We start from the raw sequence: 11,512 nt of genomic DNA on the forward strand, positions 1-11,512 counted from the left end.
ATCATTCTTATATTTTATCAGATTTGTATGATGCCCTCTTTCATATATGTATAAAGTACTTGCCCAGCTCGTATAATAATAACAACAATGTCTTATGTCAGTATTATAAGTACTATTTAGTATGACAAAATTTGCATAGATCTTAAAAAATAATTTACTTCTTGGCATCTATTTGAAATGGATTAACCTTTTTGTCAGAGAATGAGAATGATCCCCCAAGTAAGCTCAGAATTGAAAGAAATTGTAAACAAAGTTTTTAAGTTATATTTAGTAGAATTATTTTTTTTTTCAGGTTGAAGAAGAAGGCTTACAAATTTGTGTTGAAATATGTGGTTGTGCCCTCCAGCTTGATCTTCATGATGATCCTGAAACTAAATGCCTAATTTATAAGACAATTGCACATTTTTTGCCAAATGATCTAGAGATTGTCAGGGTTTGTGCTCTCTCAGTATTTTTTCTTGAGCGCTCTTTAGAGGCCTACCACACCGTTGAAGAGCTTTATAGACGTCCTGATGAAGAGTATAGCGAAGGCACAAGTACTGTTCAAAATCGTGTTCGTTTTGAACTACTTCCAATTTTGAAAAAGGGATTGTTTTTTGATCCTGAGTTTTGGAACTTTGTAATGATTAAGAAAAACTGTGTGGCGTTACTGCGTGATAAATCAGCAGTGAGACTTCTAAATGAAAATACACTGGAAAGTTCTGCAGGTAGTCTAAAAAAGACAGTGGAACAGCAGAGTGTGGATGAAGGACTTGACACACTCACAGATCAGAGCACTGGAGAGACCGATCTAGATGATATGTCTGGAGTGCAGCCTAAAGGTCATGCTAATGCGAAGAGAAGCCTCACTGCTTTTAATACTTCCAAAGTGGATCACAATGTCCCAAGACACCGGTGCATGTTATGTAACAAGGAATTCCTTGGTGGCCACATTGTAAGGCATGCCCAAGCTCACCAGAAAAAAGGCAGTTTTTCATGTGTGATATGTGGCAGGAAATTTAGGAACAGAGGACTTATGCAGAAGCATTTAAAGAACCATGTTAAGAAGATTCAGAGACAGCAGATCACTACAGCACAACAGGATGATCCAGAAGTCATCACGCTGGATGAAATAAACTGTTCCAAATCCTCCATTTCTTTTGAAAATGGGAATTCAAATACTAAGGGTTTAGAAATAGAAACACTGACTGCTTCCAGTGACAGAAGCAAAGAGGTCATCCGTGAACACATGACTGAATTCATTAAAATTCCCATTGGTATACCAGAGAATGCTATTGAAAATGGCAGACCAGACACTTTTAATAATATCTCAGAATCTTTACCTCAGTGTGATGATGACTATGAAGAGGAAGAAAATGAAGATGATTATGAAGATTATGACCTGAACCAAGAAACATCAGTACTTCATAAAATCAATGGAACTGTGTGCCATCCAAAAGATGTATATGCCACAGACCAAGAAGGCAACTTCAAGTGCCCTGCTCTTGGTTGTGTAAGGATATTTAAAAGAATTGGATTTCTAAATATGCATGCAAGGACTGTACATCCAACTGATTTAAATGTGCGGCAAACAGTGATGAAATGGAGCAAAGGAAAATGCAAATTTTGCCAAAGGCAGTTTGAAGATTCTCAACATTTCATAGATCACCTTAATAGGCACAGCTATCCAAATGTGTACTTTTGTTTGCATTTTAATTGCAATGAGTCATTTAAGCTGCCATTCCAGCTTGCCCAACACACAAAGAGTCACAGGATATTTCAAGCTCAGTGTAGTTTTCCAGAATGCCATGAGCTTTTTGAAGATCTTCCTCTGTTATATGAACATGAGGCCCAGCATTACTTAAGCAAAACACCAGACTCATCTGCACAACTAAGTGAAGCAGTTCCTAATCATCAGGAAATAGACCCATCTAGTAATGAGAACCAAATGATTTATCAGCCAGTTTCTACTAGTAAATCAAGGAAAGATTCTACAGAACCAAAGACATATATAGACACTATGGAAAAGAAAACAGACAGTTTAGTTCAGAATGGAAATGAACATTCTGACGATACTGTTTCAAATATAAGCTTGACAGACCAAAAGATGCCTGCCATAGAGCCAAATCCTGAAAACAGTCATAGTCCCAGTGACATAGTCAATGGACACAGTGAAATAGAGCAAACACTGTTAGTTGCATCAGATCCTACTCTGAAAATAGATATAAACAGAAACAGGACAGAAAATGGTTCTATTTTACCCAGTGTTGTATCACAAGAACACAATTCGCTGTCTGTATCTCAGGCACCATCCAAACCAAATCTTCCAAGTGAACATACTTCTTATGGCTTAATTTTAACAAAGCCATATGTCAGACCTTTGCCTCCCAGTTACCTTGATGAACGATACCTTAGTATGCCAAAACGCAGAAAATTTCTTACTGATCGAGTAGATGCCTGTTCTGATCAAGATAACATATGTAAAAAACCAGTGAAACGATTACGATGTGGCAAATGCCTGACCACTTACTGTAATGCAGAAGCACTTGAGGCTCACCTTGCACAAAAGAAATGTCAGACACTCTTTGGATTTGATTCAGATGATGAAAGTAAGTCCTGTGTGTTTTCAGTAGCTTTAATGGTAGCGATAGAAAGATACTATCAATATAGCCATAATGTATCCTTGTGTACTGCTAGTACCATTAACATCTGTGAGGCCCGGATGATAAAGCATTTTTCCATACATTTAAATACAATGATCAGGAGTTTATGAGTTTAATATCCTTGTTTCAAATCAAGCAACAAATTCACAAGTAGTTTGCATTGGCTTATGAACTTGTGGCAGCTGGGACTCAAGATTTCACTCTTTTCTCCTGCTTTTCCTATACTAATCTCTTTCTACTACCAGTGGTTTTTCTCCAAGTTTCACACAATAGAATTTGCAGAAACAGTAATTTTCATCAGCATGGTAGAATATAAAACAAGTGGAAGTAAAGAGCTTGGGGAGATGGCTCAGCATTTAATAGTTCCTGCGTGGACTTCAGATCCCTAGCGCCTATGTAAATGCTGGGCTGGCATACTGCCTCACCTGTAATCCCAGCATGCAGGAGGCTCAGATAGGATAGACAGGATCACCAAGCAAGCTGGCTAGCTAGACTAGCATAATCTGTGAGCTTTGGGTTCCAGGGAGAGAGGTTGCTTAAATAAGGTAGACAGTGATCAAGAAAGATAACCCAACATCAGCCTTTGGTTTCCATGTGTATTTGAACACATGTGGTCACACACAGGCATGCATATACATATCTACACCACAAAGCACATGCACACATGGATACCAGAAACACAAGGCTTGCCTTTTCTGTTATAATTTATAAAATTTGAATTAACGTGTATTTTTTTTTTACAGGTGCCTGATAATGTCTCAGAAAGACCTGTTGATCATGCAGTAGTGTTTAAAACAAAAACAAGCAAACATAAAAAACACTACAAGAAACTGCATCATCAGTTTGCTATTTCCCTGATGGCCTTAATTTTAGAGTGGTCTCGGATTACTAAAGAAAAGACAAAGCACATTTTCTGGAATGAACTTGCAGAGGAGATGTGCCGGCTAAGACTCCAAAAGGGTTATAAAACTCCCAAAGTACCAGTTATCCATGAAACCACACTTTTTAAAAGTTTATGGTGATTAATAGCAGCATGTTCAGTTTAGCTCATGTGAAATACATTTGGGTAACTAGTCAGAAATAAAAACCAGCTATGGCCTTACTGAAAAAAGGATAATGTTGATTCATTATAATATAAGGTGGAGGGGGAGCTGGTTTACAATAAACAATGTATACCATTCTGAAAATGGGATTTGTTTTCTTGTCATGCATATTCATATGTCTTCCCTTCTGGTCAAACATTTTAAAGATCCGTTCATTGCTCTTTAGTTTGTGATATAATTTAGAAGCTAATAAATAGAAATGAAGCTTGATTTATCACCATGCTATCTACTAAAGATTGTAACTTGTTTCCAGATGATTAAATATACAGGTCAAAGTTCAGTGAATGGCATGCCACCATTGAAAAATTAAAATCAAAAACAATGCTTGGCTAATAAGCTCTTGGTAAGAACCTTCATCATTCACTTCTGTAAAGTCAGTTATATTTAAAAGGCAGCAGTGCTAAGTAGAAAAGTAAGAACATTATCAGTTACTATGGAGGGATGAGAGAAGACTCTAAAACCATCGCATGCTAGACAGTTGCAGGAAAACACTGAATTGAAAATTCTTCAATGTGAATAATGGTAAAAGCACACTGGGATATTCTGTCTGTACATAGTGTTAGGACATCACTTGATGATTCATAGGAAAGTCCTTTAGACATTAGTGTGAGTTATCTAAGTGTGGTCCTATGAATATAATTGGCTTAAAAGTATGTCAGTTAAGAGTCAGATGAAGAATTAATTTTATTCAGTTAGAATTAATTCCAAAGTAAGCCATATTAATGTACTTTATTCAATAGTGATGAATTTGGCCTGCATATTAAATTTTATATTTAAGGAAGCATTTACACCAAAATTTGCACAACAGGAACACAATAAGATATATTAATTCATTATTGTCCTTTGTAATCATTAATTTTCCTAAGGAAGATTTTTAACTTATTAAATTATTAAGACAAATGTTTTACAGGTTAAAAAATCCTCTAGATATTCCCCCTTATCTATTTATTAAAAGGGAGATGCTTAAAGATCTCTTCTGTCTAACTGTATATTATTCTAAATTGAGAAAAAGAGAATACAAACACAGAGGTGACTTGTTTAGACACATTTTACATCATTGTTAACCAAGTGTTCCAGGTATTCTGGCATGGTTTTATGTAAATCAGACAATCTCATCACACATATTACAAACTTTAGGAATATTATGGCTACTTGAAAGAGGCTATAAAAATGTGACATTACTTTTAGGGTGGCATCCAGACTTTTAAATATTATGTTTTCCAATAATGCTATATCAGAGGATTTTTTTAGAAGTTCTCCATTTTATTATTTACAATAGGCATTTGCAACTATGCAATGATGGTCATTAGTCCATGCCAATCAGATTTGAGTTTGTTTTAGTTTTGTTATATAGCCTACATTAGGCTGTGGAATTTACATGCAGATAACAGATAAGTACAACTGATAAATTCTAACTCCTTTAAGTTCAACTCAAAATGTTGTCCATTATTTCCTGACACTAAAATTGTAATAATTGACTTTTAGTTCATCTTAAAAGTATATCTTATAATAAAAATTCTGTTTGGAAACTGGTTCATTTGCACCATGAAGTTTTTTGTTTTAGAAACATAATTTCTGCTTTGTATATTTTCCAGTTAATAACATTTCACCATTTCTTTGATTTTTACAAGTTGTAACCACTGATATAAATCCATAAAGTGTTACATTTTCATTAATTTTGAAGTTTGTGTGAAGATGTCTTAAATTCCACCTGTTATTTTGTCTTTAAGCTTAATTTGAAGGTTTTCTCTTGACTTGTGTTGGTAGGAGAAAATTTTCTTATAGATGAGTTCATATATGATCAAATCAAAATGTCATGTAAAATTGTTTGACCATATTTTTCTTACCTCTTTATATATTTCTCAGTTTTACCTCTTGAAAGAATGTGTGTTTTATTTTGATTTTCCTCCAAAACATTTTTGCTTGTGTGTGAAGTTCCAGCAGTTCTGGTTTGGAATTTAGAAGGAAAGGAAGCTTCTGTCTTATATTCTTTTCCTTCTCCTTTCTTCGTCTCTACTTTTGTGTTGTGGATACATGGACCAAGTTTCAAATTCTATGTGTCAGTGGTGAGGAAAAGTGCATACTTAAATCCTTGCTGCTAGACACAAGACGCACAGGAGGGAGTCTCCATGGACAAGAACACTGGTACTTTGGGCACTAGCCATATTCATTTTTAAAAAACCACCAATATATAATGAATACATAATTTATGTCACTGATCTTGTGGTTATTTTCAAATCACACTGAACGTTTAGCTGTATTTTCATGTTTGGTTTAATGTTGTTGTATGAATGAAAAGCCTAAAAGGGATGATAGTGTTTATTTTTTAATTTATTTGGTACTGTCAAACACCTTTTCAGAATGAGCAAATGCTGCATATGCATTTTGGAATTGTTATTATGTGAAAGATATTACAGATTCAGCAAGAAGGAAAATTTGTGCTTCCTTGTTGAACATTAAATTATTTTACTTTGCATTTTATAAAGTACAAATTAAAACTGAGCCATTGAACTGCAATAAATCAACAATAGTGTCTCATTTCAAGAAACTTTTTGTATTGTACATAGATTTGTTCAATAAAACATTGTCCTTGTTGATAATGCAAGTGTTCACTTTTATGTAGTACACTGATTTCAAGAAGAATTCAGGCTATATAAAAGAAATTTTTATATCTCCTAAAAGAATGGAATATTTCCATGAATGTTATCACATTTAGGTTATTGAAACTTTTGGAAACATGATAGAAAATGATGTTTTTGTTGTTTAAGTCTGGATGCAGGGGCAAGAGTTGATACAGGAAGCCAAAAAGGTGGCTCATAGGTTTAGAGTGCTTGCTGCTCTTCAAAAGGATCTGGGTTCAGTTCACAGCATCCACATAGCAGCTCAAAACTGTCTTAACAACTGTTCCAGGGGGTATAAAACCCTCTTATGGCCTCCCTGGGTACCAGACACAGCACGGTACACACACACACAGAGACAGAAAGACAGACAGACAGACATGCACACACAAAATGATGGTTACTTCAGGTAAAGGATGACTAAAGACTGCAGACTTGGGGCAAAAGGAAGGATCAGAGCTTAGCAGACACCAGGTGATGCATATGTCAGCATTTGTGCCTTCAAAACTCAAGTGCTTCCTGGACCTTAAATGAAGGAGTCACTCAGTGTCAGGGTACATCTTATTCCCCAGGACACACTTTATTCCCTGCCATACTCACGATTTTCATCCTTATTTTAAGGACCAGGACTGTGGTTCACCAGTTAAAGCATGTTTGGTTTGCTTGAAGCCCTGGTTTAAATGCTAAAACATTTACAATACTTTGACACATGCAAATATTAATGAACTATTCTAGCACAGAAATGGAGAATTTTATGATTGAAGAATGTATGATCTTGAACTAAATATGATCCATTTTCAGAACAATAAATCTATTATGATATTTAGACATGTTTAGGTAACTTTTTTGGGAACTGGAATAATTTATGGGAAATAGTCCTAAATTCTCTTATAATCAAATTAAGTTCTTTCATAGTTTTTCATCTTTTTGGTGTTGCCACTATACCCAACACTTGTTGATGTAAAAACATGGTTTATTCAGCCTGCAGTTCGAGTCTAGAAAGTCAAAATTGTGTACTGCCAACCCTGGCTGTATCAATGCACGGTTAGAGAAGCAGAGGCAGTGTGCAGAAAAGGTATGTGCTCGAAGCAGGAGTGAGGAGCAGCCATGCTGTTCTGTAACAGCTCACAGGAACCAACGCAGCCCTTCAAAAGTTAATGGTGTTAAAGGAAACTAATTATCTGACAATGCCTGCTCTTCATACCTTAGTATGGACTAAGCTCCCAGCTCAAATCAAACATGCTATGTCCAAACAGCATAAACTCCATACTAATTTGAAGAATCAGTGGTTAACAAGGACACAAGTTCAGGTTATATATCAAGATTTTAAAATGGCATTCAATGTTATGTTAATCAAAAAACAAAACAAAAACCCAAAACAGTTCATCTCATTGAAGATTGCTACATACTGAAGAAAAATGGCTTCTCCCTTTATTACTGTATGCCCAATATGTGGCGCCTCTAATCCTGATAACAACTCAAGTGTTAATGTGAATACTGCTCATCAGATTCGTAAGAGTCAGGGGGTTTCTCAACTGAATAACCATTTGTTTCCATCCTGACATGTAGCTTTCCCTACAAACATGTATGGAGATATGTCCAAACAGAGACAACCTTACCTGAGAATCAGTGATTAGGGACAGGATTAAGTCTGGTGGACAATCTTATGATAGTTCATTACCTTCTAACAATGATTCCTAAGAAGTGTGGTCCCTGCAGCAGTACAAACAGTATCACGTGGAAGCTTGCTAAAGAACAATTTGTTGCTTGTATTGTGGGGACTGATGCAAGCTCTACTGCTGGCAGAGAAACAGACCACAGATTTAAGGAAAAAACAGAAAAGAAGAAAACTTGGTTCAGCACTACTTAGCCAGGTTGGTTCAAACTTCTGGAGTCTGACACCATGCAGTTTATTTTAGACAAATTTAAGTACAATTTAATTTTGGAAGAAGTTTCCTGGTAAGAATTACTTCAATCCCATGTACACAATAAAACATAAGGTGTGACAACAGGGAAACTCTCCTGCAAAGAACAAGTGGCCTTTACCATGAAGATGGGTTCTATAGCTCACTGTCCTAGGACCTGGTGTGGTCTCTGACTGAGATGGTATAGAGGTCACCAGGCTATAAAGTATATGGGACATCTCCCCTATGGTTGGGTCCTACTGACTGAGAAAGCTTAAGGTCTAGGGAGGAAGAGTCTGGGATAAACATTCTGATAGAAGAGGCCTAGCACTACAGATTGCAAAGGTCACCAGGTTATTAACATCCTCTTCCAGCCTTCCAGGTGGAGAACAGGTATACATCCCTTCACGGAAGAGATGAGCCTGTGTGGTTAATATTCATGGTTTTGCTAGTGCTTATCAATGAGCTAGTGTGATGGGGGGATGTCCTTCTGTTTGCTGTGAATATGTTTCTCTTATTAGTCAACAAACAATGCTGTTTCAGCCAAAGAACAGGCAGGATTTAGTCAGGGGAGAAATCCAAACAGGAATAGAGAAAGGTAACAGGCAAAGTCAAAGAGATGCCATGTTGCTGCTGAGCAAACAAGAGGGCCGGGCATCACTGGTAAGCCAAGACCACGTGGAGATACACAGATTAATACAAATGGGTTAATAATTAAGAGAGAGCTAGTCAATAAGAAGCCTGAGCCATCAGTCAAACAGTTTATAATTAATATAAGCCTCTGTGTGTTTATTTGGGACTAAACTGTGGGCAGAACAGAAACTTTGTCTGGTGCCTTGTATATATCACAAATCTTAGGTAACTCTTACACAAGTTAAGGTTTGAAACTAGAGAAAAACAACATAGTGTACTATATTTCCCTATATGGCAAACTCCTCTTAAATTCAGAGCCTTCTCAAAAACTCTCCCATTGATAGGTACTTAATGATTTAGCAGACAGTAAGAAATGGTACCTGAAAGGGCTTAACCCCTGAGAAGATTTTATTTTTCAAAAAATATACTGAGTATATTCTGGTATCTCCTCACAATGTATACATCTATCACCTCTTTCAAAAAGTATTCAGTTCATAGTTATTAGGAACAGTTAAAATGGTATGTAGATAAGTACGACTGTACTCAAATTCTAGAATGGTAGTTTTATTCTGGAAATCTAAGGAATTATCCACTTAAGTGGATATAATGACTTATCATTGTGCCCATGGATTAATGCATCTCCCAACCCTCATCAGAGAAGAGTCTATCTCTGTAGTAGATGGTTATTAACACAGAGACCCCCAAACCCACACACACAGAGAGAGAGAGAGAGAGAGAGAGAGAGAGAGAGAGAGAGAGAGAGAGAGAGAGAGAGAGAGAGAGAGAGAGAGAGAGAGAGAGAATTCTGCCTCCCAGGGCTCAGGGTTCACATCAGAAGAGGAGATGGAAAGAGTGTAAGGGCCAGAGGAAGTATACGCCAAGAAAACTGTCTTCTGTACACAGCTAGGCAGCAGCAAATATGAAACCACAACATACACAGTATTGTGCAAGTTCAAGCCAGGCAAAATCCCAACATCAGGAAAGTTGGTCACACAGCTTTGCTTTAACTGAGGAGCAGCGATTGTTAGCCCTCAGAGAAGGAAAGCTAGTTGACCATGCTCCAGTTGAAGGCCATACATTCAAGGAAACTTTGCAACACAAATTGGTTTAGACAGGTCTAAAAAATAAGGCCAGGAGGTTGGGTGGGTAGGGAAGTGGGGGTAGATCTGGGAAAAGTATGGGGAAGGGAGTTAATGTGATCAAAACATGCAGAATACTCAAAGAACTTACAAATTATTTTTAAAAGAATCTCTGACTATTTCTGTAAAATGGGACAATTATTGTTGCAAGGTAACAAGAATTTAGTAAATGAAGGGTCTGATGTCAAGCCCTTCTTGTTATGCTGTTGCCAGATTTGCTATGATTACTCTTCTATCTCTGGCCTTATGGTCATACTGAAAATTACACCCACCTTCATACTATTTTAATGTGCATTTTTCACTGCTACCTGGTCACAATTAATTCAGGACCCTCTCTCTGTTACAGCTTTCTTTCCTTGATTTATTCTTCCTTAGGTATCATCACTTGCTCCAAAAAGTCTGAGCTTGTAACTATTCTTATATCCCTCATTAAAACCTTCTTTACTCAGTTTTCCTTTTCTCAGTAAACCCAAACCAAAGCCTGCAGTCATTGAGGTAGAGTAGAAGACCATCTGATCTTCTACTCTACCTCAATTTACCATTTTCTGTCACATAGACTAGTATTAATTTGAAGACAGAAATTTCTGTCTCACCTGGTCCAGCAGTCCTTTCGTCCCAAATAAACACACAGAGGCTTATACTAATTACAAACTGTTTGGCCGATGGCTCAGGCTTCTTCCTGGCTAGCTCTCTCTTAATTCTATTAAGAGATTTCTATTAAACTATGTACTCCCACGAGGCTGTGGCTTACCCATAATGCTCTGGCATGTTAGGCTACATGATATCTCGCTGGCAGCTCCTCTCTCCTTCTTCCCAGCATTCTCCTGGTCTGGTAGCTCCACCTATGCTCCCCCACCTGGCTACTGGCCAATCAGCATTTATTCATCAACCAACGAGATAAAATATATATATTCAGTGTACAGGACATTCCCCATCATAGCCTCCCAATTGGCCTTCTTTCCTCTTCACTTCCTTCAGTCTACTTTTTTTTTTTGTTGCTTTTAAGATTCACTTATTTATTATGTATACAGTGTTCTGCCTGTAAATATCCCTGCAAGCCAGAAGAGTGCATCGGATCTCATTACAGATGGCTGTGAGCCACCGTGGTTGCTGGGAATTGAACTCAGGACCTCTGGAAGATCAGCTAGTACTCTTAACCTCTGAGCCATCTCTCTAGTACCCGGCCCTTCAGTCTACTTTATACCACTACTCAAAGGGATCCTGTCTGAAATGAGTTGGATCATTTCATCCCTCTGTTTAGAACCCACCAGCCTTACAACTTATTTATTTTAAAAAGATATAATATCTACTATGTGCCAGGCTTTGGAAAGGTAATAAAACAAAAATCGCTTGCCTTGAATAACTCACTTTATAATGGGATGGGAGTAGAATGAGAGCAATAAGCAATAATTATATAAACAGTTCAGAGAATGGAATGGGTGGGAAACATAAATGGGATGTAAACAGTGACTT

General features: G+C 37.0%; 1 protein-coding gene across 2 annotated transcripts in view; it reads left to right on the plus strand.

The window, feature by feature from the left end:
• The window catches only part of Znf654 (zinc finger protein 654), a 60,861-nt gene extending 54,516 nt beyond the window's left edge, over positions 1 to 6,345 (plus strand). For both annotated transcript variants that reach the window (XM_005076764.4, XM_040750600.1), the window contains 2 exons: positions 293 to 2,588; positions 3,386 to 6,345. In XM_005076764.4, coding sequence (XP_005076821.2) covers positions 293 to 2,588; positions 3,386 to 3,393 — 2,304 coding nt within the window. In that variant the 3' untranslated portion in view covers positions 3,394 to 6,345. The remainder of the gene's footprint in view (positions 1 to 292; positions 2,589 to 3,385) is intronic.
• The last annotated feature ends 5,167 nt before the right edge of the window (positions 6,346 to 11,512 follow it).

The sequence above is a fragment of the Mesocricetus auratus genome, unplaced genomic scaffold (assembly GCF_017639785.1).
Source record: "Mesocricetus auratus isolate SY011 unplaced genomic scaffold, BCM_Maur_2.0 Super-Scaffold_100008, whole genome shotgun sequence".
In the NCBI taxonomy this organism is placed as follows: domain Eukaryota; kingdom Metazoa; phylum Chordata; class Mammalia; order Rodentia; family Cricetidae; genus Mesocricetus; species Mesocricetus auratus.